The sequence below is a fragment of the Dipodomys spectabilis genome, unplaced genomic scaffold (assembly GCF_019054845.1).
Source record: "Dipodomys spectabilis isolate Male_0828 unplaced genomic scaffold, ASM1905484v1 ptg000157l, whole genome shotgun sequence".
NCBI classification, from domain to species: domain Eukaryota; kingdom Metazoa; phylum Chordata; class Mammalia; order Rodentia; family Heteromyidae; genus Dipodomys; species Dipodomys spectabilis.
Window position 1 is genome coordinate 4,749,799 of NW_024870834.1, and position 27,909 is coordinate 4,777,707.

A 27,909-nucleotide genomic window follows, 5' to 3' on the forward strand; every position below is an offset into this window, starting at 1 on the left:
CTGGCACTCAGCCACCCAGGAGATGTGCCAAGTCCTCTTTGTGGAGCTGTGTACACAGATTGGCCAAGAGGGTGCCAGGAAGCAATCAGAATTCAGGTTGCTTTTCTGGGAATAGGTGGGGCAAGGAGGTCTAGGTGAGAGGCCAGGTCCTGGCCAAGGGGAGCCCTAAGGGACCACCAGAGATTGGGAGGAGGAGCAGGGAAACACAATGTAATGGGGGCTTCTGGTCATCACAGCTCAGCTTTCCCTCTGTTTCCCCACCAGGACCTGCTCCCCTTTCCTCAGTGGGAAAAGGGGAAGGGCAGTACTAGGTGTGGTGGAAGCTGCCGAACTGCCTGCCCTCCTTGCTCCAGTCTTCTCTTCCAGCTCACAAACAAAGCAACTGAGTTTGTTTTCTTTCTTTTATTGTCTTTCCTTCCTTCCTTCCTTCGTTCCTTCCTTCCTTCCTTCCTTCCTTCTTTCTTTCTTTCCTTCCTTCTTTCTTTCTTTCTCTCTCTTTCTTTCTGTCTTTCTGTCTTTCTTTCTCTCTCTTTCTCTTTTTTCTTCCTTTCTTTCTCTTTCTTTCTTTCTTTCCTTCCTTCCTTCTTTTTAAAACCTTTTTACTGAGTTTTGATCTCACCATAAGCCCTGTAGTTACCTGCAGTCTAGGAATGTAGCCAAGCTTTGGGGTCATATGCTACTCCACCTGATCCCCCAATGTCACAAAGCCTGGTTAGAATGTCCCTCCATTGAATATCAATACCAAATTTCAAACTCTACTACAAAGCCATAGTAATCAAAACAGCTTGGTACTGGCATAAGAACAGACCTCAGGACCAATGGAATAGAATTGAAAACCCAGAAATGAACCTACACACCTATAGCCATCTAATCTTCGATAAGGAAGCTAAAAAAATAGAATGGAAGAAAGACAGCCTCTTCAGTAAATGGTGCTGGCAAAATTGGTTAACTACTTGTAGAAAACTAAAGCTAGATCCTTATATATATCACCCTGCACCAGAATTAACTCCAAATGGATAAAAGACCTTGGAGTCAAAGCAGACACTCTGAAAACATTACAGAATGGAATAGGAGAAACCCTAGGTCTCCTTGGCACAGGCCAAAATTTTCTTAATAGAGACCCAGAAACACAACAAATTAAAGAAAGGTTGGACAAATGGGATTGCATGAAATTGCAGAGCTTCTGCATGGCAAAGGACATAGCTAGCAATATCAATAGAAAGCCCACAGATTGGGAGAAGATCTTCACTAGCCATACAACAGACAAGGGTCTCATATCTAAAATATACTTGGAACTCAAAAAATTAAACCCCCCAACAACAAATCTTCAAAGAAACAACTGCCAATAAATAAGTGGGCTAAAGATTTAAAGAGAAACTTCTCTGAAGAGGAAAGAAGGATGGCCAATAGACACATGAAGAAATGCTCAACCTCCCTAGCCATAAAAGAAATGCAGGGGCTGGGAAGGTAGCTCAGCGGTAGAGTGCATGCTTTGCAAGCATGAGGCCCTGGGTTCGATTCCTCAGCACCACATAAACAGAAAAAGCCGGAAGTGACGCTGTGGCTCCAGTGGTAGAGCACTAGCCTTGAGCTGAAGAGCTGAGGGACAGTGCCCAGACCCAGAGTTCAGGCCCCATGACCGGCAAAAAAAAAGAAATGCAAATCAGAACAACATTGAGATACCACCTCACCCCAGTTAGAATGGCTACAATCAAGAACTCTAATAACAACTGATGCTGGAAGGGATGTGGACAGAAAGGAACCTTACTGCATTGTTGGTGGGAGTGTAAACTTGTTCAACCACTTTGGAAAGCAGTATGGAGGTTCCTCAAAAGACTCCACATAGAGCTCCCCTATGACCCAGCAATCCCACTTTTGGGCATTTACCCAAAAGACCACACTAAAGCTACCAGCACGACTATGTTTATTGCAGCATCATTTACCATAGCTAAGATATGGAACCAACCCAGATGCCCCTCAGTAGATGAATGGATCAAGAAATTGTGGTATATATACACAATGGAATTCTATGCCTCCAGCAGAAAGAATGACATTGCCTCATTTGTTAGGAAATGGAAAGACTTGGAAAAAATTATATTAAGTGAAGTAAGCCAAGCCCAAAGAAACATAGGTCCTATGGTTTTTTTTGCTTTCATGCGATTGTTTCTAACACATTTATAAGAGTATTTCTTTGTTGCTTTGTATGTCCCTCCCCCGTGGTATAACCCCTGCTTTCACTGTATTTGATGTCAGTATAATTTGTGGAGGAGAAGGGAAAAAACAAATCGTTTAAATAGAGATACAGGTGGAACCATTGCAACAATGAGACGTACAAGTCGTTATGTCGAAAACGAACTTTACAACTTTGGTGGGGGCAGGGGGAGGAGGATGGGAAGGGATGGGAAGGGGAAACAAAGGAGGAGGCAACAATGCTTGATAAGAAATGTACTCATTATCTTGCCCATGCAATTGCAACCCCTCTGTTCAGTATTTTCACAATAAAAAGAAAGAATGTCTCTCCATCCTTTATCAGCTTTGTGGTGGCCTAGTGCTCATTGTTTGGCCCCCTAAGATCCTTCTTTGACTTGTCTAATCACTGAAGTATGACACATGTAAGGAGAACAATGACAGTGTGTTACATGCTCAGAGTCAAATAGAGCAGATGCCAAGTGCTCAAGGACATCGGCTGTCACTGTCACGTTAACAGAGGTGGTGTGTGCAAATAGCTGTGATGCATCAAACATGGAAGAAGGGAGGGAGGTGAGGATGGAGGAGGATACGATCAGCATCATGCTAACTTGCTGGGCCTCAGTGTCACTCCTTCTAAGAGCTAACATCAAAATCAAAATGGATGTAGAAGGGTTAAGAAAGAATAAGGGATCATGTCTGGAATTGAAGCTTCCTTCTGCACAATCTTATACCTTGAAAGGTTTGAGAAAGCCTGGACAGCCATAAGCTTGACTCCAGTGCTGTGTGTTGGCCTCCTTTTCCTTGCCCCAAAGAAGGCTCCTTTTCCCTAAAGGCCTGGGTCCTAATTCATCTTGTGGAGCTCAGCCCACTTCCAACTCCCATTCTCCTACGTGCTCTGTACCCTATTGTCCTTCCCCTCCCCCACCCTCATGAAACTGTTTTCTCCAAAGCTTGTTGGTGTTTGTGGTATGCCACAAACTCTCTTGGCCAATTTGTACCTGGGTGTACTGTGCTGGGTTAGTGGATCCAACTACATCCTTTAGAACCTAGCAGGCAGTACGTGATTTGGACAAGTCTGTGAGGATCGAAGAGGTGACGCCGGTGTTGGAGTGTGTGTTGGAAATGACAGCAGTGGAGGACTCAGAAAAGACAAGCAAACAGAAACCCTCTGGTAAACAAGTAAAGTCTACAGGGCCAATGGATCCACCTCCTGCCAGCCTCTGAGCTGGGCAAGTCCGGGAAGCACAGCTCTGTGGTGTGAGCCACCTCCCCAGGGCTGAGCTGTGGACAACAAGGCCCAGAGGCCTGCTGCCTGCCCTCAGCCCTCGGGCCAGGGGAGTCCTGCTCGCCCAGCCAGCCCTGCCTGCGCTTCCCTGAGGTCCTCGCCACCCCCTGCTGTCTGTCTTCCCAATAGGAGCTCAGCACCCCATGTCCTGGGACAGGAGAGGATGGGGGTGGGGTGGGCAGTGTCAGTGCCATTGATGGAGGGGAAAAAGTCAACAGGAACCTCCCCAGGTGGAAAGAGCCCACTCAACAGGGCAAAGTGACAAACTGTCCAGAAAGTTCATCCTGGGTAGAGTGAAATGGGACAGGCTAACTCTTGACCTTTGCCGGATCCATGATGTCCTTCCTGGCTCAGAATATGAAAAGAGCAGAGATAAAGTAAGGTGCAAGGAAGGACCATGCCAAGCAAAGGTTCCCTCCCTCCATGTGGAAGGGGCGGAGCTGAGCTTCATCTTCCCTGCCTCTGTTCACCCTGCTGCTGGCACAGCACACAGACGCCCCTTCTTTGCGCTAGCTGGGGAAGCATGGGTGGTGACATGATGCAGCTGTGAGTAGCCACATTGTTCCAGAAAATGCTGGAACTGTCCCCACACAGGAAACCACCCCACAGGTCACCCATAACCAGGATGTTGCAAAGGGGGGATTGGCAAGACCCAAGTAGGAGGGACTGAGATGGTGCCACACAGTTCCTCTCCCAGAAGACAGAGGCTGAGACAGCGGGGTGGAGAAGGGGCGCAGGGTGGCCACCGTGCCAACGTCAGAGACTCTGTGTGAAACTTCCCCCAGTCCCTTTCTCCATCCGCCTCACAGCTGCGTGAGAAAGAAGCCCATTGCTTGCTGCCTTACAGATGGGAAGCTGAGCCTCAGAGAGGGGAAGGAAGATCTGCCCTGAATGTGTGTCTTCATGGCCAAGGGTGCCACATGGCCCCAGTTCATCACTGGAGCTCAGGAAGATACGAAGCACACCCAGCCCACATCCTCAGGGAGTGAAATGGGCAGGAGTCCTCTGAAAGGGGAATGGGCGCCATTTTGGAGAAGTAGAACCTTGATCTGAGGAGAATGCTGCTCCTCTAGCTGGGCCAAACACATACATCACTGTGCTGAGCCCCACCAGGAAGACTTCCCAGGCCCATCACCCACCAAGACCACGGGTAGTTAGCAAGGTTGTCAGCCATGATGGGCCAGAGGCTGCCTGAATCCATGCCACCTTGTCACCTCATTTGCTCCTCCCCATTCCAGAGGAAGAGTGGCCCTTATGGCCCTATTCATAGAGAGGACAACTCTGCAACAGAGTTTAGGTGTCTTGACAGCTCACAAAAAGGTAGTGGAGTGGGACTTGAACCAAAGAGCCTCGGCCACTGAAGAGAGCTTTGATCTGTTTGTGTGTTTATCAGGTAGATTGTGGTCTGGGACAGCCTCCCTTGAGCACCTAGCGCATCCATCTGTCCTTCCTGTTGCCACGTCACAGTTCGTGCTCAGCACTGTGACCTCACACCATGTGGCTCCTGTCTCTAGGCTGAGGGAGGTCACTAGCCTATGGGATGTCCCCAGGATGCGTTCACTGTGGGAAACCAGCTCAGAAGAAAAAGTAGATGATGTCAGAAAGTAGTGGCAAGATGTCCCCCGTGAGGCCTGTTTTGGGGGACAGCCCCATCATCTGTGAGACCGATTGCATCTTGTATCCTTGCTCATTTCCCCAGATCATCAGAACCCTCGATGGGCCAGGGAAGAGTGAGGGCTGAGCATGCAGCCCTTGACCTACACAGATCAACCCAGTTCCTCACCCTTCCCAACTCCCAGCTGCCTCGACTCTGTGTCCTTCCCCTCCCAACGCCTCAGTGCCAATCTGTGACCCTCTCTGCCCTCAGCCAGGGCCCTCCTGGCACACACAGCACACAGCCCCTTCCCAGATGCAGGGGCCGCTGCTGGGCACTGCAGGGCAAGGCAGGCTTCTTCTCTCTGAAGCTGGCCCGGAAACCTTGCCAAGGTGCTGGGCGGGGCTCTGTGCCAGAAGGCAAAGCCTGTTATTCTAGAGATCTGAGCAAATGCCATGGTTCCTCTAACGGAGGTTGGGCAACAGTTCCTCTTAGGAGTCAGTGTGGGCAGCCATCTTTCCGGGTCACACAGCTCAGACAGGGCAGGTACTGAAGGTGGCCCCGAGGCCTGCCAGGGCCAGGAAGAGCTGGTTTCCTGTGCACCTGGCAGAGGGAAGTCCCTTCCTCTCTCAGCTCCTGGCCTTTCCTGGACCACGTCCCTAGGCCATGCTGGCAGAAGAGGAAGCTGGGAGCTTGGGTGGTGCATGGCCCTCACTGCAGCCCTGGGAGTGCTGATCTGACCTGCCCAGCTCTGGGAAGAGGTCTGGGCTACAGGTGGCTTGGACAGAGTCTCCAGGAATTCCAGGTAGGGGATCTTCCAGCACCTCTAGGCCACTCACCTACCTAAAGGGGCAGAGTGTGGGAAAACAGGACACACAAGGCACCTGTGGCTGCCCACCTAGCACAGATGGGAGGGGCAGCTGGGCTTCCAGGGAGGCCATTGTAAGATGGGAAACTGGAGGCCCAAGATGGGGAGGGGTGAGGAGGAGGGAGTGGGGAGGTCAGCCGGCAGCCCAGCCTCAGCCTGGCTTCCCAAGCCTGAGTGTACGCAGGGACAGAGCCTAGGCCAAGACCAGAAGCCAGTGATGGAAGACCACATGGGCAGAAGAGCAAGGAAAATCGCTGAGGCCAGTCTCCCTTTTCCTTCAAGGGGAGTGGGGTGCAGAGTCTCCCACAGAGTCCACTGGGGACACCCACACAGAGTGTGCCTAGAGGAAGCACCTCAACCCCACCCACCACCAGGCGCCATCACAAAGGGCTGCCTGAGCGCCCTGGGCTCCAGGCTCTGGGCGTCCTTGAACTCTGCATCCAGGCCTCCCACAGACCACCAAGGTACCTACTGTCATGGTCCCCGTTTTACAGATGGGGACACGGAGGCACAGAGAGCTTTCAGAAATACCCGAGGGCTCTCCCACAATGAGTAGGTCCCCACCATGATCCCCCTAGCAGAGCTCGCCGTGGAGGGACTGCCATGCTGGTGAGAGAGAGAAGGGTGAAATGCTCCAGGGTCCACCCCACACCTGCACAGCCGCCCTGGGCATGGGCCAGCCCGGGGCTGCACAGGAGAGTCAGGCCTCCATCCAGGGTTTACAAAAGTCCACCATCAGTGGAGTCCCACTGGCTCTGACCTTGGACTGCAAAGCCACTAGCCCTGCCCAGGATGAGGCCTCAATCCCAGGAAAAAGCCAGGTGCCGATGCATCTCACTGGGCTTCCAGGAGACAGAAACAGGCCAGAACAGGGGACGTGGCATCTCCTCCTGCTCAGAGCCGCTGGATGGCAGGGTGGACAGAGCCTGAACAGACCCAAGTAAAGCCCCTCCCCCACACAGGGGGCCCTGTACTCAAGTTCTGTGTAGGTTCTGATCAGCACATTGTGAATATGGGACCTCAGCCACCAACACAGGAAGAACGGGTCACACAGGCAAAGCCGTATCATGTCCCAGAGGCCATCTAACTAGTGCCACCCACTCCACCTTGGGCCCGGGAAGCTATGGACATTGGCCAGGGTGTCACAACTCCCCATGGCTGTGGGGCCCAGGGCCAGGCACTGCCCAGGGGATGACAGCAGCGTGGGCGGGCACAAGGCTCAGCACTTAGCCAATGGACTTAGTCCCTTAGTCTGTTTGCTCTTCTGCTACTTGGGGTGAACTGGGTTAATATTCACTAGCAGCCTCCCCAGGCCCCTCTCCATCCCCTGCTTAAATACAGCCGAGGACAGGGCTGTGGTCCTCAGCCTCTGTCTCTGACACCCCTGGCACAGAGAGCCGTAAGTACGCCCGCCCTCGGGGAGAGCTCAATGGGCCCCCGGGTCCCAGCACCACCCAGCAGGCAGCAGGCCTGGGCCCCAGGGAGGCAGAGGGGATAGGGCTGGCTGCAGCCAGGCGAGGTGGTCATGGTAATGCAGGCCCTGTGGTCCTGCCCTCTTCCCAGGCCTCCCAGTTCCTGGGCAGTCTCCTGGTAAGGCATAGGCTTGGCAGGAGATGCCCTGTCCCCAGGCCGGGGAAGCCAAGACTGGGTCACAGCAGTGCCTGGGGTCTAAAGGTGCCTCTTGCTACTGACACCACTTCTGGGATGTGGGGAAGGAGGGGAGAGGGTTGCTCTGTGTACAGATAGGGTAAGGCCAGAGGTGACGCCAGGCCCTCTCTCATGAGGAAGATCCTCATGGGGCCTCTGCCTGCAGGCCTCCATGGCTCCCAGGTGCCTGGCCTGTCATGTTTACCACAGCGGCCCTGTCACTCTTCCTGCAACCAGGCCACCTCCAAGCCTTGCTGTCCACGTCTTCTGACTCCACCTTAGCGTACAGAGAAGGTGGAGTGCTAGGTTCTATAATTAAATTTCTAGGATAAAGTCCTAGCTCTAAGGTACTTGGCTCTGCCGTGAGTTACTGAACCTGCTTGGGCCTCAGTGCTTCCTCCTAGAAGACTGCACGATGAGAACTTGGATGTCCCAGGGTGAGCGCTGAGGGAGGACTGGATGAAGGAGGCGCACAGGGTGCTCGGGGTGGTGGCAGCGCTGGTGCTCCACGTGAGCTTAGCCTGGGGTCAGGAGGCAGACAGGAAATGTTCTTGTGTGGGGAATGTTTCAGGCTCAGGGGTGGTCCACTGCTCAGCAGGAGCTGGTTTATGCCATGGGGAACGGTGTAGGTATCCAGGAAGCAATTGGCTGGGTCTCGGGTGAGCGTTCACACACAGGGTAGAGGCCTCCGCACGTGTCTGTGCCCGCCTGGTCAGGGTCTTGTTTGTGCTGCTGCTCTTCCTTCAGAGGTTCTCCTCCCACAGTGGAGTCAGGAAGTGAGGCTCAGGGAGGCTCTGCCCAGGGGCCAGCAGTGAGAGGCAGGGCGGGCCCACACCAGCGCTTGTTCAGTGCCTGGATGCAAATGATCTCGCTGTGGCCTGGTTTCCACAGCAGGGCTCAATCCTGCCACCTGGCCTGTGGTCAAGGGCAGGACAGACAAAGCTTTGTCCTGCTTTGTCTCTGGCCCTCTGGGTAGATGTGACCAGACCTGACCCTCTCTGGGTCGCAGACTCTTCACTGAGAATAGAGGACAGCACAGGGGATGGGACAGGACGTGGTTAGGTGGGAGGAGGTGCAGTCACCCCTTCTCCTCCTCCCCCAGCCCAGCAGCTCCAGCAGGGGCTCCACAGCTCAGTTCTTTAAAGATTCTGCTCAGGCAAGCTGAGATAACCCAACTTTGTTCATAAGGACCTGTATGATTTAGGCTTCTCTGAGCTCTGAATCACATAGCTAAGGACAGGGATGACCAAGGACAGGGCTAGCTCAGAGCAGTGGTCTGGTCCAGGTTTGAAGCCAGGGTAACTCAAGGGGTCTTGTGCCCATCTGGGGTATTTGACCTCCCCATGGTCACTAGGCCTGTGAAGGGAAGAACTTTCCAGAGAGCTGTGTCACAGTGCAGACAGAAATCTAAAAGAGGTGGAAAAACACAGAACTAAATTTATCACCATCTCTACTGGCTAGTTTAAGAGAAATGCCAAAATGTCAAGATGTATTATGCAATATGTGGTTCAGCTCTTTGGGGGTTATTTAGAGACTTGAAGGCCAGCAAAAAACAACAACAGAGTTCTGGGAAGAAAGCAGCTCTGTGCCAGGACCATGTGTAGTATTTAGTATTAGGACCAAGATGGGAATTTTAGTTGTGTGAAAACAGTAAATGGTAGGCTACAGGCACTCTTCCCTCTGTTTGTCCATCTAGAAAGAGAGCAGGTTATAGCCAGGCAGTGGTGGCTCACGCCTCTAAACTGGGACCCTGAGGATCCCGGCTTAAAGCTATTCCAGGCAGGAAAATCCCAGACACTTTTATCTCCAGTTAACCACCAAAAAATTCTAGAAGTGGAGCTATGGTTCAAGTGGTAAGAGCAAAAACCAAAGCAACGCAAAACAAAAACAAAAACTAAGTGATAGCATCCAGGCCTTGAGTTTAAGCATCAGTACCAATACAAAACAGTGTGTGTGTGTGTGTGTGTGTGTGTGGAGGAGGGAGGAGAGACAGAGACAGAGAGACAGAGAGAGCGCACAGGTCATACAAATGTGGGTGCACTGGGTTCAGGATGTCTGAAGCAGAGGGAGCTTGTGGGAAAAAACTGACTGTGCTCCTAGGTGTGACCTTGACTGTGACCTTCCCAAGGCAGAGTTTGCTCTCAAAGGCTCAGCCAAAGACCATGCCACTCCTTCATGCCTCATCCCAGGCATGAGACACACTTCCTTCACCTGACTGCCCCTGCAGGTGGGCGTTCACCCCATGCCAGCTCCTGAGACCATCCATGGCAGGGCTCCTGTGAAGACCTAGCTAAGTCCTCCTAGCCAGACTGCTGTGCAGACAGAAGGAGGACCAGGGAGTTTCCAGGACTGGTCCTGGCTCTGTTCCTCCTATGGAAGCACAGGACAGGGGCGGAGACAAGCAGAGAGCTCCAGTGTGACAAAGGAACAGGGCTGGGCAGCTGGCACTATTGCACCTCATCTATAGCTTGACTCATCTTTGTTGAGTGGTAAAAACACAGCAAAGGGCTTTGATGCTCTTGCATGGTGAGGAACCGATGGGATGATTGTGGCCCTGCCTTGGGGCTGTGTCCCTTTCTCTGTCCTGCAGGACAATGCCGTCCTCTTTCTCCTGGGGTTTCCTGTTGCTGGCCAGCCTGTGCTGCTTGTTTCCCGGCCACCTGGCTGAAGATGTTCAGGAGACTGCTGCTCCCCAGCAGGACCAGAAAATCCCAGCCTTTCACAGGATCACCCCAAATCTGGCTGGCTTCGCCTTCAGCCTGTACCAGGAACTGGCTAAGCAATCCAACACCACCAATATCTTCTTCTCTCCTGTGAACATCGCCGCGGCCTTGGCCATGCTCTCCCTGGGCACCAAGGGTCCCACCCACTCAGAGATCCTGGAGGGCCTTGGCTTCAACATCACAGAGATACCAGAGGCAGACATCCACGCAGGCTTCCAGAGCCTCCTCCATACCCTCAACAAGCCCAGCAATCAGCTCAAGCTGACCACAGGAAGTGGCTTGTTTGTCCATGAGAGCCTGAAACTCCTGGGGCCATTTTCGACGGATGTCAAGAACCTGTACCAGTCAGAGGCCTTCACCGTTGACTTCACTGACCCAGAAGAAGCCAAGAAGCAGATCAACAAATATGTGGAGAAGGGAACACAGGGGAAAATTGTGGATCTAGTGAAAGACCTGGACAAAGACACTGTGCTCGCCCTGGTGAATTACATTCTCTTTAAAGGTAAGGCTGCACAGCCAGCCCAGCTGGTTCCCATGGAAACACACCAGTCAGTGCCCCAAAGGGTTAATTGGGAGGCGGATTCACAGAGGAAAAGATCCCCAGTGAGCAGGTGCCAAAATATGACTGATAATCCAAACTCTGTTTGTAATGCTCCTCTTAATAATCATATATGCAAATGCAGGTGGCCCCTGATCAGCCAGGAGGGCAGCCTCCCGTGTGACACAGAAATTCCCTATCTCCTCTCATCACTGAGTCCCCAGGGTGGTCAGGACGGCTGAGCCCAGATCTCTGTGTTTGACCCAGCTGAGCTCCAAGTCTCACCACAGACACCAGAGTCTCCTGGATCCCCTGGCCTCCCTAAACCTAAGCCCAACCACCTGTGTCCCCCTCCAATCCAGGCAAGTGGGAGAAACCTTTCAACCCAGAGCAAACCAGCGAGCAGGACTTCCATGTGGATGAGGCCACCGTGGTGAAGGTGCCCATGATGCACCGGATGGGCATGTTCCGAGTCCATTACTACAGCGAGCTGTCCAGCTGGGTCCTACTGATGGACTACCAGGGCAATGCCACCGCCATGTTCTTCCTGCCAGACCAGGGCAAGATGCCACACCTGGAGGCCACACTCACCATATGCATTATTAGAGAGTTCCTGTGCAAAACTGACATAAGGTGACACCTCAGGCGGGGACTAGCCCAAGAGCCCAGACCTCTGAGCCATGTCAGGGCTGACCATCAGGACAGGACAGGCGGGCGGGAGGTGGGGGAGCAGCCCTTAGCCCTAGCTAAGTGTGTGACCTTGTGCTGAAAGACACAGAGTGTGCTCAGTTCAGGGAGAAGCAGCAGGGGCTTGGGAAGAGACAGTGCTCAGAGTGGGGAGCCCGTACACTGTTTGGGGGCGTCCTCCCCAGAGGACAGACCTTCCCCATCCCCAGTGTCCACTGCAGGGGCAGCACAGCAGAACAGACCACAGTTCCAAGGCCTGTGATGGGTTGAACTCCAGCACAGTGGACAGTGCATTAAGGTGGAGGGCCCAGGATGGCCATGGGAAGGTCTGGATTTAAAGATCCAGAACAGTGAAGACCAGCATGAGACAGTGCTGGACACTCAGGCAGGAGGCTCCACGGCTCTGACCCCAGACCAGTGGGTTATCCACTCCTAGGTGTCCATCACCCCAGAGCTTGGCCCTCGGGTCAGCACACACTGGTGCATCAGCAGTGAGCAGGGCATGCTGCACGGAAGAGTGGTGAACGCTGTGAGACACAGAAACACAGCAGACACAAGGCAAGGCCGACTGTGAGCAGAGGGGTCACCACTCCACTCCAGCTGGCTCCTCATCAGACCCTGAACCCAGGCTGAGCACAGACCACAAGGCCAGGCTGAGGCCAGAACCAGTTGCAGGGCCTGAGGGCCAGACACTAACAGAGGCACAGCCTTCAGCATCGGGGGTCATTTTCTCTCCTTGATGAGAGGTGGACAGCACTCTGATGCTAGTGCACAGATGAAGTCCAGGTGTGTCCCTTGCAGAAGTCAGATGACCAACCACACAGGACAGGATGTCCCTGAGTCCAGGAGCTCACTCTGCATCTGCCTGCAGAGCTTCTATGAGGCAGGGGCAATTCAGCCTCTTCCAGGACATGGGGAGTCCACTGATATTAAACTCCACTGTCACTGGGCATAGAAGAAACAAGAGTGTAACACATTAAGGAGCTTCTATCCTGCTGTGGGTGGAGCATGGGCACTATGAGTGGAAAAGCTAGAAAAGAAGCCAGCCTCCCATGGCATTTCTGGCACATTGGGAGAGATGCTGAAATCGTTATTTGTGATCTTTCCCTCATGGCAGCTCTGCAGATATATACTTCCCCAAACTGTCCATCTCTGGAACCTACGACCTGAAGCCAGTCCTGAGTGCACTGGGCATCTCCACGGTCTTCAGCAACGGTGCTGACCTTTCCAAGATCACTGAGGATTCCCCACTGAAGGTCTCCAAGGTGAGGTCACCTGATGAGGGCATTTTCCCAGGTGGCTTCTAGGTGTTAAGTGGATCTTGGGGTTCATAGCTGGGGCACGGGGCTGAGGAAGGGGCCACATCACCACTAAGGTCCAGGCTGAGCTCTGAGGGCTCGTGAGAGGGTGGGTGCAGGAGACCATGGGGAAAGCGGCCTCCCATTTGGCTCATGTGGTGGGGAACTTCTCAGAGGTGTCTCTCAGACCCTCACTCTCTTCTTCATCCAGAGCCCAGGAGTCCTGGGGCTCATTTCTCCACTCAGTTTAGAATTACTGACCTCAGAGAATGTTCTAGAGTTTTCCACATGCACCATCTAGAAGGGCTGTTTCACTACCAATCTAAATTAGGAACATCAGCCCCTCCCAAACCCATTTGTTCACGAAAGAGAAAATACCGAAGGACATGAGGGCATCAGGTCTGCACACGGTGGGAACAGGGTCCTGTGAAGGTCACCTTCAGACCTGTCCAACGAGCTCCCAGCATTCAATGAGGGGAAGCCACGTGCAGGAGACATGGAGTGCAGGGCGTCTCCACTCTGAGCTCTGGGTGGGAGAGACGAAGGGAGCAGCCAGGTGAAGCTAGGATTGGACAGACAGAGGCCTGTGTGGCCAGTGGTGAGGGTGGGTGGGCAGCAGGACTTCCTGGGGAGAACCCAGGGAGGCCGTCCCTGGAGCTGTCTGCAGCGTGGGTCTGGGCTGGGTCGTGTGCGAGGTGTGAGACACAGGTCAGAAGCCATGTCCACATCTCTCCTGCAGGCTGTGCACAAGGCTGTGCTGACCCTGGACGAGAAAGGAACCGAGGCCGCAGGGACCACCGGTTTGGAAGCCATTCCCATGTCTCTTCCCCCTGAGGTGGTATTTAACCGCCCATTCCTTGCCCTATTCATTGATATGGAGACTGAGATTCCCCTCTTTGTGGGCAAAGTGGTGAACCCCACACAGCAGTGACCTCTCTGGGCAGGTCCCTTCCTTGATGGCATTAAACACAGGCCAAGCTGGCCCATTCAGCATGACCTTCGCGTCTGTCTCCATGTGGTCTCTGTGACGTCCTTAGCACCTAGGAGCATGTGTGGACTCCAGGTCCCAGTGTCCCTCACTGTCCTTCACATTCACGAGTCCCTGGGCTGGGCAGGCAGGACTGGCACAAGACCCTGGTAGGGACTTCAGTCCATGGCCCTGAATCCATATGAACCACATAACTGTATTTGGTCTGGGAATTCTGGGGTCCTATGGCTCAGACACCAGCATTAGGCCCAGGATCTACCACGTCCCAAGTCCCTGTGGGAGTGCTCCCCACACCCACTCCCTCCCCACAGCCACTCCCACAGAGATGGCTGTGCCACCCAATGCCGCCCTCTGTTCCTGGAGCCTCCAGCCCAGCCTTGGTGTCCATGCTCCTGTCCAGCCCTGGCATCATCGGCTGCCTCTCCTGCCCCTGAAGGGAGAGGACCCCATCCACTCTCCTCCCCTTGTCAGCTCAGTCCTGGCCTGGACTCCACATCTGCCTGAGACTCGCTAAGAATAGCCCAGGGAGGTGGAGTGGAGCCTTCCTGCATGGGCAGCTGTGGACACCCAGCTCTGTCCTTGTGATCCAGCCATGCTTCCCCTCCACTGAGCAGGAAGATGGGATCTCAGCCTCTGTCTCCTCCTCAAACTCTACCACCAACTCACTTGCCATGTGTCTCTTTCTCTTCCCTGGTGTTGGGAACTGGGCAGTGCCCTAGATGCTTCTGGAAGGTCAGTCCCAAGGGCTCCTGGGCTATAGGAGAGGAAGGCCAGAGCTGAGGCCCTGCCCTGGGCAGAGCCACCCTGGGCTGCCCATGGCCCTCCTCATGATCTTCAGGACAACCCAGGTTTTCTGTCATGCAGGAGGCTGTGCTGGAGCAGCCCTTGTCATGGGCCAGGCAGGGCCTCCAGCAGTAATGAGCCAGGGCTGGGGGGGGGGGTCTGCATGTCCATCACACACCCTATGCAGCCCCCTGAGGCACACCCGACAAGCATCCATCACGTAGCGTGTCTCCACACTCCCTGCAGCAACAGTGCTGCTCCTGCTCCTGCTCAACCTCAGAGGGCACAGGGCATGGGTGCAGGGCTGAGCTTGCTCCTCTGCCTGTGTCCACCAGGGGGGACAAGGAGCTAAGTCACTGGGAAGGAGGGAAGACTAAAGGTCATGAGAGTCCACCCACTGCTGCACAAAGTCTGGCTCCACAGGCTGGACATTTCCATTTCCCTGGCTGCTCAGCCTTCTCCCAGGCAGTGAGCTCTGAGAGAAAGAGCCTCTGGGGGTGGGCAGAGCTGTGTCTTCCTGAGCTCAGCTCCCTCCTTAGCCTGCTCGGGGCAACTTCTGTTCCTCCGTGAGAAAGCCAGAGGCCCATGAGGGCTTTCCCACAACCCAAACCCAAGTTTGCTACTGAAAGCCACAGGATAGAAGTATAGGTTCACCTGAAGGTGCAGGGGAGGCCCCTGTTTGGGGGACAGGGTGGGGGGGAGAATTGGTGCCCTCTTGTGGTGGCATACCAAACTGCAAGCCCTGACCCAGCACTGGCTTTGAGGTGGGGTTGGGGGGGGGGGGCCTCCTTCAGGACAGGTTCCTAGACCACCCATCCCACCCCTGTCCAGGGTTCTGAATCAGAAGAATGACCAAGATTCTCCCCTCCCCAAAATCTCTCTTCTGGGGACTCCAGGGCCATAGTTGTAAGAAGACTGGTTTCTGACAAAAAGCAGGTGAATCCTTCCTTGTCCCAGCACCTCTGAGACCTCATGGGGCCTGCTGTGCTGTGCGTATCGGAGTAGCACAGGCCGGAGCAGCTCAAAGATGGGCCTGGTAGCATCATGGAGATGGCAGCCCATCATGCAGCAGCCGGGCCTGGCACGCCGACCCTGGGAGGGCCGAGGCCAGTGTTGGGTCCCCGCTGCCTGTGCCAGCCTGGACTGCTGCAGACCACCCTGCCCCTGCATGAACCCACCCTGCTGCGCTCCTGCTGTGTTCAGAGCGCACGCTGCCCCTGGAGCAGAGCCTCAGGTCTCCTTACCCACCATCTCTGCCAACTTCTGCTGGGCGCCTTCTCGGGGCCAGGCTGTCCTCAGACGGGGCGGAGGGGCTGGTGGTGACAGCACTCCTCATCCCCTGGGACCCACGGTGATGGCGGGGACGCCCTCCACATCACACAGCTTCTCACTGCTGAAGTGCAGAGACTCCATCCTCCCTCTGTACTTGGCTCTTGTCTACCCCTCTATACCAAGAAAAACGAGCTTTGGAGCCCAAATGGCACCGAGTGCAACTTCCAGTGTGGCAGGAACAGTGGCAGACACATGCTCACCAACTGTGACCCTCACAGGGGCAGGCAGTGTCTTTGTGTGGATAAAACCACAGCCTCCCCCAGCAGCCTGTGAGGTTGGCTGGGTGGCCACGAGGATCCCGCCCTCCTCGCTTCCAGATGCCCGTGTCCCGCTGGTCCCACTGGCTTCAAACACTGCAGAGAACAGCCAGACCCGTAAGTGACAGCACTCGGCACACTGGCACCTGACTAGATTTGGGGCTTATTTCTAGAGCAGTGAATCTCTGGGGATGTAGGAAATGATGTCCCCACACTCTTCACATGTACCCAAGACATGAGCTCGAGAGACAGTCAGTGCTGCACAGTTCCCTGGTCTTGGAGACACAGGGCAGGAGCTGGCCCTGGCTCACTGGTAGAGCCACCATTGCTGGGCTCCCATGTCTCCAGAGTCCCTCGTCTGAAGCACATCAGTCTTTAATAACAGTAACTACCAACTTTGCTCTCATATCTATTCATACCTGGAATCCTTCAAAGCATGAAGAACTTCTGGAACAAGGATTACCCTGCGACCTTAGGCCGCCCTTAAAAGTTCCATCTGCTCAACAAGACACAGAAGCACACAGACACGAGGCCAAACTGTGCAGAACTGTCACCACCAGGTGGTTCTAGACCCACCCCCAGCCTGGTACCTGCACCAGGGGCCAAGCAGCTGAGATGGGTGGGTCACTGAGCACAAGGCCGGTCCTTCCCTCTACACAGACTCACCCCACGGCCCCCCCGTGACCCCAGAAATCCACAGCTGTGCCCCATCCCAGAGGCCATGCTGGGCTTCATGGAGCAGATGTCCCTGAGTTTTCCTAGCAAAGCTTCCCTGGGGTTGGCTGATCCTGAGGAGAGATGACACGGCCTCCTGAGGACTCGGGCAGCCAAATGGGCGTCATGGGATATGACCTTCTAAGGGACTTCAGGACAAGGTGCTGCTGGGATGTTTGTGTTCTTGTCACCGACAGCTTCTTTCTCATCTTTCCTGAGTAACTGGTCAGTCGTTTTGCATCTACCCATGTGGTCTACTTCTGACGTGTGTAGGTCATCTGAGCACGCCAGGCGGCACCAATGTCCTCACAGCCAGGGCCTGTATCAGGGGTCAAAACAGGGCCCCCTCGGGCCTTCCAGGCCAGCTTGGCCTGGAAATTATTATACAGCCTGCTGCACTTGACTGTAACCACCTCTCCTAATCAAAACGAACAGGATTTGAGATCCCAATGTAAAAGTTTCCAGGGCAGGGACCGTGATGGAGATCTGGTCTATGACCTCAGCAGGTGGCAATTCTTAGAGGCCCCCACAGTGCATTTATCACACTAGGCTCTTGACATGAGCGAATCCGTTCAGCGGCTTTCTGAGGTAGAGATTGAAGGGCCATAGACCTTCCATCCTCCATGCTTCAAGATGGCCTGGCACCACATACTGTTCAGGGAAGAATGGCCAGGCCCTGGGGTCACAGCAGCACATGCACACAGACACCTGGTCAGGTGCGGGTTGGGGGGAGATTCAGGTTCATTTCCTGTTTGCATAGGAATTGAGGGAGGAAGTTGGCCATTCAGTTGACCGTTCATCCCAAGGGCCTCCAGGTGTTCTCTGTAGGCTCTGCTCAGTGAGTCATTCTCCACCGGGCTCCTGCTGAGCTGTGGACCTTCCCTGGGAGGCTGAGAATTCTATCTCCATAGAGGGGAAACTGAGGCAGCTAGATGCTGTTGTGCAGGCAGAGTCAGAGACAGAGCCCAGGTTCAGTCCAGACCCAGGCTGAGCTTTAACCAGCCTGCTGGTCATAGCCACAACATAACGTAAGGGTCCCTAGTCCTCTAGGCACTGGTGCCCCCATCTCCCTCCCATGTTCTCCAAAGTCCCACAGCAAAAGTGTGAGAGGTCAGTGCTGCCGTCCAGTCCAGGATCCCCTCAGTGAGTCCTTCTCCATCCACCTCCCGCTGAGCTGTTCAGGTCGGTGTTGAGAGCTGCCGGCCAGGCTCAGCATCCCCACTCCACACAGGGGAATAGAAGCACCCAGATGCTGCACTTGTGGGCAGAACCAGAAACCAAGCATGTGAGGCTTGGCTGGCCTGCTATTCTAGACAGAGCCTGGAAGAAGAGCCTTTGCCCTGCACTGCCAGCACACAGTAGGCCCTCAGGGTGAGCACTGAGTAGGACTGATCTGGCGGGCCTGTTCTTGTCTTCTCCTCCCAGGCCTGGGCTGTCTCGGGGTCTTCAGTGTGGATCTGATCTCTCCCTGCAGAGGCTGAGGAGCCCCCCTAGGGCCGGGCCTGCCCCCTCTTCTTTCCCAGCATGGACCCAGCCTCGGGTTCCTTCTATGGGTCTCAGTCCCTTTGGAGCTCAGCCTTAGTGATAGAGCCAGGCCTTGGGCCATGAATCCTTAACCCCTTCCCCATTCACTTAAGGAGAGAAGGGAGCCCGATGAACTCCAGCCCTTTAGTACTGTTCCCTAGAATTTTAGAGGTCTGTCTATGGGAGTTCCCTCTGCTTGCCCCAGCCACCTGCCCTTGAGAACTTGGAACCCTGGTATCCTGCTAGGACCTCCGGCCTGCCAGGGGGAGGTATTCATTAACTCCTCACATAACCCTGCTGCCCTCCTGTGCCCTCCTCCCTCCTGCTTATCTGAGTTCAGGCCCTAGACGCCCTTTCAATCCCTTGCTGTCCAAAAGGCAACAAATCTGCAAACCTCCCCCACAAGCTGACCTCTCAGGTCATACCAGTGGGTGGGAGGGAGGGAGGGGGGACACATTTTGACCTGGGGGAGGATTTTGATGTGCACATTTATTGTCTTCAATTCTACAACATCTTCCTTAAAAAAAATAAGGCTTGGAGAACATTAAATATTTACTGTGAATCATAAGGTGTTACACAGCCCAGGTTAGAAACCCAGTCTCTGTCTTTCTCTTAGTACCATCCACAGCCATTTTTTGCAGTTTCTCCCTTCAAGGCTGGGCTTGCATGGATTATTTGAGCTGCCTGGAGACCTCAGACCATGTGCCAAGGGACATAGATCCCTGCTGTCTTCAGTGCCCCTGCTCCAGCCTCAGCTAGCTCCCAGCCATCCTTAGAGGAAACGTTATCACAAGGAGCGCCTAGCAGCAACACAGAACAGAGACCTGCCCGGCCCCAGCCCCGCTGCCTCTGCTAGCCAGGCCGCCTTGAGCCAGCCACTGAACCACGCTGAACCTCATTTTTTTGCTCCATCCTGTAAAACAGTGATTGAGACACCTTGAGACCCAAGTTGAGGGCTATAAATATGGCAGACACCCTGGCTGTCTGATTGTCTGATAGCTGCTGCTTCTTCCTCCTCCTCCTCCTCCTCCTCCTCCTGCTCCTCCTTCTCTTCTTCTTCTTCTTCTTCTTCTTCTTCTTCTTCTTCTTCTTCTTCTTCTTCTTCTTCTTCTTCTTCTTCTTCTTCTTCTTCTTCTTCTTCTTCTTCTTCTTCTTCTTCTTCTTCTTCTTCTTCTTCTTCTTCTTCTTTTTCTGTCACAGGCCTGAACTCTAGGCCTGGGCGCTGTCCCTCAGATCTTCAGCTCAAGGCTGCCGCTCTACCACTTAAGCCACAGCACCACTTCCAGCTTTTTCTGCTCATGTGTAGCTGATGAATTGAGCCCAGGGCCTCATGCGTGCGAGGCAAGCACTCTACCACTGAGCCACCTTCCCAGGCCTTGGTCAAACAGCCCTTGGGTCCAGAATGTTACAGATGCCAACAAAAATCTAATTCACATCAAAATGAGCACTGTGAAAGCTGAGAAGAGACACATGAAACATGTGCCTAGTGTGGACTAAGACAGGCTAGGGCCATCACAGCCGCTCCGGGCCTGGGGTTCCTCCTCAGTGACAGTTCCCCCTTAGACTGTCAGAAGAAACTGAGGAATCCTTTCATGTAAGGAAAGTGCTAGGTAGATAGTATGCTGCCTGTATGCATTACTGTCTTGAATTTGGATGTAGGAGCATTTAATACAGCCTGGACATATAGTAGATACTCAATGAACTGATGTTGTTCAATGAAGCCAGTCATTGTTTAGTGGGTTTTAACTCAGGGGTTGGATTTCCCTCTCTGTCATGCAAAGCAATGCTATCTTCTACTTCTCATGGGGCTCCTCTTGCTCATAGGCCTGTGCTGCCTCGTGCTGCCTTGTTCACAGGTCCCAGGCTGAGGATGGCTAAGAATAAGATGCAATCCACCCCACCTTCCAGCACAGGGGGCATCCAGGCTGCCAGAGTATCTCAGACGGTACTTACCCAGTCATCCTGCACCTTCCTTCAAGAGTTACCTCATTGCTCAAAACCCACCCCCATCTTCTTATCCCCAGGGAATATCAGTGCTGTCCCTGAGGACCAAGAGAGACTCACATCCAGATTGAGAAGCAACTGAGGCTCAGACCCACAAAAACCTTCCAGCACCTCCTCCACACTGCCACCTGCACCAGCTGACCACAGGCAGCAGCCTATCCGCTGACCGGTGTCTGGAGCTCACAGACACAGATCGTCAAGCTGGTGGGTGCAGATCATCAAGAAGCTGTGTCCCTCAGAAGCTGTCTCTACCATCTTTGGTACCTCAAGGGAGCTGGGCGGCAGAACCACCACCATGTGAAGAAGGAATTCAAGGGTAAGAGGGAAACACTGGCCTTCCCTGGGCCCAGCCAATAATGTACACATGTGTTCCAGCTTCCACTGCCTCATCTTTTTGACCCCACAAACAGGAGTGGTGTAGAGCATCCCAACCTGGGCTTCTTCAATGCTTTCCTCAGATGTAATCCAATGATTATCATGAATCATTAATGTTAATGGATGGTTAAGCTAAAACCAATCATATTAGCTGGGCACTGAGGCCCAGGCTTGTCCTCCAGCTATTGTGGGGAAGCTGAGTTAGAAAGGATTAAGGCTCTGGGCCAGCCCAGAGGAAGCTGAGTGTGATGGTGTGTGCCTGCCATCCCAGGGATGGCAGGTTACCCAGAATGGGACGATTGAGGTCCAGACACTGACCTGGACCAAAAGTGAGGCTCCATTTCAAAATGACTAGTGGAAGAAAAGGACTAGAGGTTTGACCATCTGCCCAGCAAGCATGAAGAGTTCAAACCATAGTGCATAGGGGGAAAAAATCAATTATTCCGTTTTCTGTGCCAAAACTAACAAATCCTTCACTATGTTAATGCTCATTGGACATCTCTAAAAGGAAAGCAATATAAAATGAAATGTTTCCAAACTGCATAAATTATAGCAGAATAAATAAGACAAAAGTTTTTATGGGATGCATGTAGAAAGGTCAGTGTCAAGAGAGTGTTAGTTTGGGGTCTGGACACGGTCTCTGTCATCTACCTCTCCACATTGGATAAGCCAGATCTCTTCTTTTGAGTCACTATCCTCTTACTGTGGACAGAGCTATACCTTTGGTGTCTCATTATGAACGAATTCACAGTTACTTCTAGGACTTGGTGAGGTCATATTGCTTAGCTAACCTTGATCCTTAGCCAGCCTGGCAAGCCTGAGTACCTAGATTCAAAGCCACGCTGACACATACCAACTAGGTGCCCCAAGAGATGTTTTCTAACCAGGGGGAAGTGATGTTGAGGTATTCGTGTGGTCTAGCATGAAAGAAGGTTGCACCTGTCTCTCTCTCTCTCTCTCTCTCTCTCTCTCTCTCTCTCTCTCTTCTCTCTCTCTCTCTCTCTCTCTGTGTACCTCATTGTGTGTGCTGTGATTCTCCATGTTCCTGGTCATGTGTGTTCCTTGTAAATGTCTGTATATCTTGATGCTTCTGAGTGGGCTCTGGGATTTCTGAGAGAGGGTTACATAGTGTGGACCAGGCATAGCTGTAGGAATTAGAGGAAATGTTGCTCTGTGGTTAAAGAGACTGGAGTGAAGAGAATCCTTGCATAGTACAGTTCCTTATGTGGAACCTGCCACCTGGCTATGATCTCCCTTCTGCTCCAAGATGAGTGGGACTTGGAGCCCACATGGTGAGAGGCTGGCACATGGAAAAGTCATGCTCACTGTCATCAGCCAGTGGCAGCTACTAAACGACATCCTGGAGCGCACACAATGCCAGGCTCCCGGCATGTGCGACTCCCTTGCCTCCTCTCTGCAGTTCTCTGAGGTGGGCAGGGTGGCCACAGGACTCCTTCTCCTGCTCCCAGATGACATGTCCCTCGCTGGCTCCCTGAAACTAAGCCCGATCCAGACACGCAGCAAGGCCCTCAGGTGGCAGCCTCCCATCACACATGGTGAGGCTTGATCTCGATTGTCGGATGGATTGAGACATGTCTGGAGTTTAGAAAAGTACACCTCTGGCTATATACGTGAAGATATGTCTAGAGAAAATTAACTCATGAAGGCTCTGACCTAATGTATGATTTAACTAACAATGGACTCCAAATCTGAACAGACCCTTGGGAAGTTGTCTAACTATGGGAAGTAGAGCTTGTGTGGATAAAGCAGGATGTCCTTGGGCGGGGAGTCTAAGCTGCTCTGACTTGTTCTGCCGCAGCTCTCTCCTTTTTCCTGTCCACTGTGATGTGAGCTGCTGGCCCTCTGCTTTCTATCCACCATGAGGTGAACATTCTCCTCCTCTACAGGTTCCTAAGCACATGAGGCTACACCACTGTGGACTGAACCCTCTAAAACCATGGGTCAGAATAAACTTTTCATCCCTGAATGTCCTTCTTATCAGGTATTTGGGTGACAGTCATAAGAACCTAATGTTAAAAAATGGTAGCAGAGAACTGGGTTGATTCCTATGACTAAAGCCTGGGCTAAGATTCATGTGGTTCTTAAGCCCTTGAGACTGATTTGCACAAGGAATTTGGAAGAGTGTAGCAGGGCAGGCTAGAGAAGTTCTAGAATGCTATAAGCAGAGGTTAACGGTCAATGCTAATGGGAGCTCAGAAGACCAGAGTGTCAACAGGCATGTAGTACAGACCACATCCATGAAGCTTCAGATGAAAATGAAGACTCTATCCAGAATTGCACAGAAGTCATTGGCATTGCATTGAAAAGATTTGTCTATGCCATAAAGTTTTGAATAAGGTTGAACATGAGAGTAATGGGCTAATTAATTTGATGGAGGAAATTAAAAGACAGTCTAGAATTCAGGCTGGGCCATAGTTATTGCTGACTTAGCTTTCAGCTAAGTTAACAATAAAAATTAGGAGCAGAAAGTAAAGAACCAGAAGTGGATCTGTGGCTCAAGTGGTAGAGTACTTACCTTGAGCTGAAGAACTGAGGGACAGCGCCCAGGCCCAGAGTTCAAACCCCATGACTGACAAAAAAAGTAGAGGACCAAGGCTTGAAAACTTCTTGCAGTTTAGTCAGAAAAGCCCAAGTACAGCTGAGGCTAAAGAAGATATGTCTTCTAAAGAGATTCTTTAAAAGGAAGCCAGACATTTTGCTCCAGAAAATCAGAATGATGCTGAGTTTGGAGTCATGGATGTGACATTGGTTTTGCAGGAATCAAGTGTTGTCAGAGCACTGAGGCTGAGAGGCCAGCAAAGTGTGTCAGGGTCAGCAACTCCACAAGGAACCCCAGCGAGGACAATGCAGCAGTATGTGAGGGTGAAGCTGAAGCCTAAGATGTAATGGAGATCCCAGCTTAGGTCAATGTAGATTCCATGCCAAGGAAAGCCAGCAACAATGAGCATAGTCAGCTCAAGAGAAGGTGTGGTCTGTAATACAGCAAGCCCACAGAGGGAGATTTCACCATCCATGGGAGCTCAGATCACAACACCAAGTGCCAGATACGGAGCAACAACATTTAAGTTTTACTCTGCTATGTTTTAGTCCTGCCTTGGTCTGATGCTTCTTTCCTGTGATGTGTTCCTTCCTTTCAGAGTGAGAATGCTTCCCCTGGGCTGTGGTATATTGGAAGTATGTAGTTTTCTTTAGGGTTTTACATGGGTTTAAGCTAAGAGTTTGCCTTGAGTCTCTAAGAAGATTTTGAATTTGGATATTTGGACATTTGGACAATGTTGGCATTGTTAATGTTACGCAGACTCTTGAAGCTGGACTGAATGTATTTTGTATTAGGAGATGGACATGAGCATCTTGGGGTCTAGGAGTTGAATGTGGATTAAAGTGATACGCTTGGGTACCATGTTGACAATGGTTGGATGTATGATGGTTGATCTTGATCGTCATTCTGATTAGATTAAGAAACACCTAGGAATTTCACACCTCTAGGTGTGCCTCTGAAGGTGTTTCTGGGTACACTTAGGTCCTGAAGATTCTGAGGGTTCTGACTGGATGAATGGCTTAATCCAAGGGTAGGTTCAACATTTAAACCAACTACTGAGATTGGTATAACTGCAGAAGGTGGAGCTAGGTTTCGAGGAAGGAGGTCACTTGAGTTTGGCCTTGAAAGTGATCATTTGCTCTAGTTATCATTTGGTCTTGATGCTCTACTCACCTTCCTGTCCACTGTGGTACAAGCTGCTGCTTTACAATCCCCGCCCCTTCCATGATAGACGAAGCCACAGAAATGGTGAATAAAATAAAAGCAAATCCTCCCTTTCAATTGCTTCTCTCAAGTATTCTGTCATGGTGAAGAGAAAACGGACTAACAGACACACAGGCATCTGGAAGGTGCCTAAGAGCCAACACATAGTGTCCCTGGGCACCTAGGGACAGAGGAACAGAGTGTCCTCATGATCTTTGGATAGAATCTAAGACCTGAAGGCATGAGAGTGAGTAGGATGGTTGGCAGGTTCTCTATAGTGAGCCCTTCTCTTGAGCTGAAGGGAAGGTGCTGTGAGCTCCCAGTCTGGCTGAGCATCTCTATTCCACAGAAGAGAAACCAAACTGCTGCTCTTAATGGGTAGAGCTCAAAGCTGAGCCTAGGTAACTGGGTCTTGGCCAGCTTGCTAGGCAGAGACAGAGTCAGAGAAGAACCTCACTCTGCGCTCCCACCATATCGTAGGTCTACAGGGTGAGCACTGGGCATGGATTCTTCTTGCTGTGGCCTCCCAGGTCTGGGTTGGCATGCGGCCTCCTGCCCCCATCTGCTCTTGCAGGAACAAAAGCTAACCTTAAGTAGCACCTGCTCTTTTTCCCCAGCATGGACTTGGCCTTTCTCTTCCTATTCAGGTCCTTTGGAACTTGAGCACTAGCCACTGACCCAAGCTTTGTTTTTGTTTTTGTTTTTTTTAGATTTAAAGAAAGTCCTTCTTAGGGAGAAAGTGAGGTCCTTTTAGTCCTGGCTCTTTAAAACCTGCTTCCCAGAATCCCACAGCATGATCTAGCATCCTTTCTTTCTGCTTCCTTTGACCTCACTGTCCTGCCCCCGGAGACCCTCAGCGTTTGATCTCTTGATTGGAATTCCTGATCCCCAAGGAAGAGGTGTATTCATTAACTCCTCAGATAACCTGGCTGCCCTGTGCCCTCCTCCCTCTTTCTTTCTTATCTGGGTTCATGACCCTACTCCTTTACCTACTGGTACCTCATTGACTCTTCCCCATGACCCCTGCCCTTTAGCTCACCTAATGTGAAGAGTAGTTATTTCCAGGCACGACTATCTGTGATAGGAGAGCCAGCAATGGCAGGAAAGAGTCTCTCCGGAGGCATCTACACCTTGTGAGGTACCACGCAGAGGGGAGAATACTCCAAGTTAAATTCAAAGTGAACTATGTTCTTTGGACCTCTAGAAGGACAAACATTAAAATATAGAAAACATAAATGTGTCTGACAAAAGCATGGGCTAATTTCTAAACAAGTCAATAAAAAAAGAAGTCATAAAAGCAAGAACTGATATATTTGCTTTTATAAATGTAAACAACAGAGACCACCCGCCCGATCGCGATCACAACTACCCGGGTCTCAGAGACACAGGGGGTTGCCTGCAGATCACCCGCGCACTCAGACCCACCGGATCTCTACAACCCGCGAAGAAGCCGCCTGAGCGTGGACACTGTTGACCCGACAGCTTCGATAGAGGCAGAGACAGAAAAGAATCACACAGAGCCACCACCGCCCAGCCCAGCCCGCAACACCCCAACTGAACTCGGATTGCAACAACAACTGACGACCTACACCACACAGAAACAACCAGCTCCAGGGTGAGTACCCCACAGGGGACAGTGTATCCCTCAAGGGAGACCAGAGCTGGAGGGAATCCCCAGACCCTGACCTAGACTCCCTACCCCAACACCCGGACCACAGGACCCACTAAAACTGGGAACTGTCCGAGAGCTCCACCAGCCTGTGGAGCACACTCTGCTGGCCAGGCCAGAGCAAGAGTGCCCCTGAAAGGGAGCTTAAATGCCCAAGCCAGGAACAATGCCCCTGGGTCAAGACTACCAACAGTAGAAGAAATTTGAACTGTGTCCTCCAGGCTGCATAACCTAGGTGGTATACACATCAGCATAGGCCTAACGAGCGCTCTCCAGGCTGGGGCCGGAACCAGGCCCGGGAATCCGGCGCCTGAACAACACAACCAACTCCTCCCAACTGAAGTAAAAAGCTGAGCATACGCCTCAACAGAGGGGAGAAAATCAGGAAACAACACTCGCCGGGAAGCACACCTGTGACAACAAAAGACCTGGAGGCTCAGGACAAGAGAAGCCCAAACCCCACCAAAACTCCACCCATATACCCTAGGCTGGGAATTGGGCAACACAGGCTGCCAGCACCTGATAGTAAGCAGGAGCTCAGGCTGATAAGGTTGCTCAGCAATAGAGTGATAGTCTTGGATGTATGAGGCCCTGGATCTGATTCCTCAGCATCACAAAAGCAAAAAGGGTCAGAAGTGGTGCTATGGCTCAAATGGTAGGGTGCCAGCCTTGAGCTGAAGAGCTGAGGGACAGAACCCAAACCTAGAGTTCAAGCCCACAACCAGCCCAAAACAAACAAAAACACATCAGGAGCCCATAGCAGACTCCAGTATTTGGGAGAGTGCATCCAGAGCATCTGATCTTCCCAAGAGCACCCGTAGGAGCAAACACAAGCAGTCTAGGCTGCTCAACCCTTTCAAAGGCGGGAATTGCCAGCAATCTACAGCAGAGAGCTGAGAATCCTAAGTAAGTCAGAATAGCAGCTGGAAATAGGCTCCCAACAGAACCCAGATCAGGCACAGACTCTCTCTACCAATACAGAATCAGCAACCAAGCAAAGACAGACACACCAAAACAAAATTGAAGAGCAGTCTCCTGAACCCCCATGCGAAAATCACAGAGAAAAATCACAAGGTTTACCACCACCCAGGACAGCAAGCTCACCTCAAAAGCCAGCAGCCACGCAGGGGAGAGCCCCAGTGGGAGCAAAGCAGGAATGGAAGACAAAAGCTACATCCAAGGGTTGCTGGAGGCAATGACTCAAGAAATAAAGTGAGAAATGGATCAGAAATTGAAAGAGCACAAGGATGAACTATCAAAAGAGATACAAGATATCAAACAAAAGTTGGATGCAAAAATAGAAGCTGCACAAACCTCAGTAAGAAGTGAGATAAACGCCAAATTAGAGGTAATGCATAATGATCTCACTTCATTGAGAGGTGAGATCAGTACTCTGAGAACCAACATTGAATCCATAAAGGGATCCATTTCCTCCATGCAAACCACAATAGAAGCCACGGTCAACAGAGTGAATGAAATGGAAGGTAGAGTGTCAGATACAGAAGACAGAATACACCAACTGGACCAAAAAGTGACAGATATGGAAAAATCACTCAAATTAAACCAAAGGGAAATTCAAGAGCAAGCAGATAATGCCAAGAAATTTAATCTTCGCATAATCGGAGTGGACGAAGGTGAGGAATTCCAGAGCAAGGGAATGCAACACCTAT

The 27,909-nt window shown here is 52.1% G+C and overlaps 1 protein-coding gene across 2 annotated transcripts; it reads left to right on the plus strand.

The window, feature by feature from the left end:
* The first annotated feature begins 5,604 nt into the window (after positions 1-5,604).
* LOC122118787 (alpha-1-antitrypsin-like) lies at positions 5,605-13,826 on the plus strand. 2 transcript variants are annotated; one of them, XM_042692738.1, is made up of 5 exons: positions 5,605-5,874; positions 10,175-10,809; positions 11,208-11,478; positions 12,650-12,797; positions 13,570-13,826. In XM_042692738.1, exons 2-5 carry the CDS (start codon positions 10,179-10,181, stop codon positions 13,759-13,761), a joined length of 1,242 nt encoding a protein of 413 aa, XP_042548672.1. In that variant the 5' UTR covers positions 5,605-5,874; positions 10,175-10,178; the 3' UTR covers positions 13,762-13,826. The 2 variants fall into 2 exon arrangements, with proteins under 2 accessions (XP_042548672.1, XP_042548671.1); XM_042692737.1 differs by lacking the exon at positions 5,605-5,874 and adding an exon at positions 7,214-7,336.
* The last annotated feature ends 14,083 nt before the right edge of the window (positions 13,827-27,909 follow it).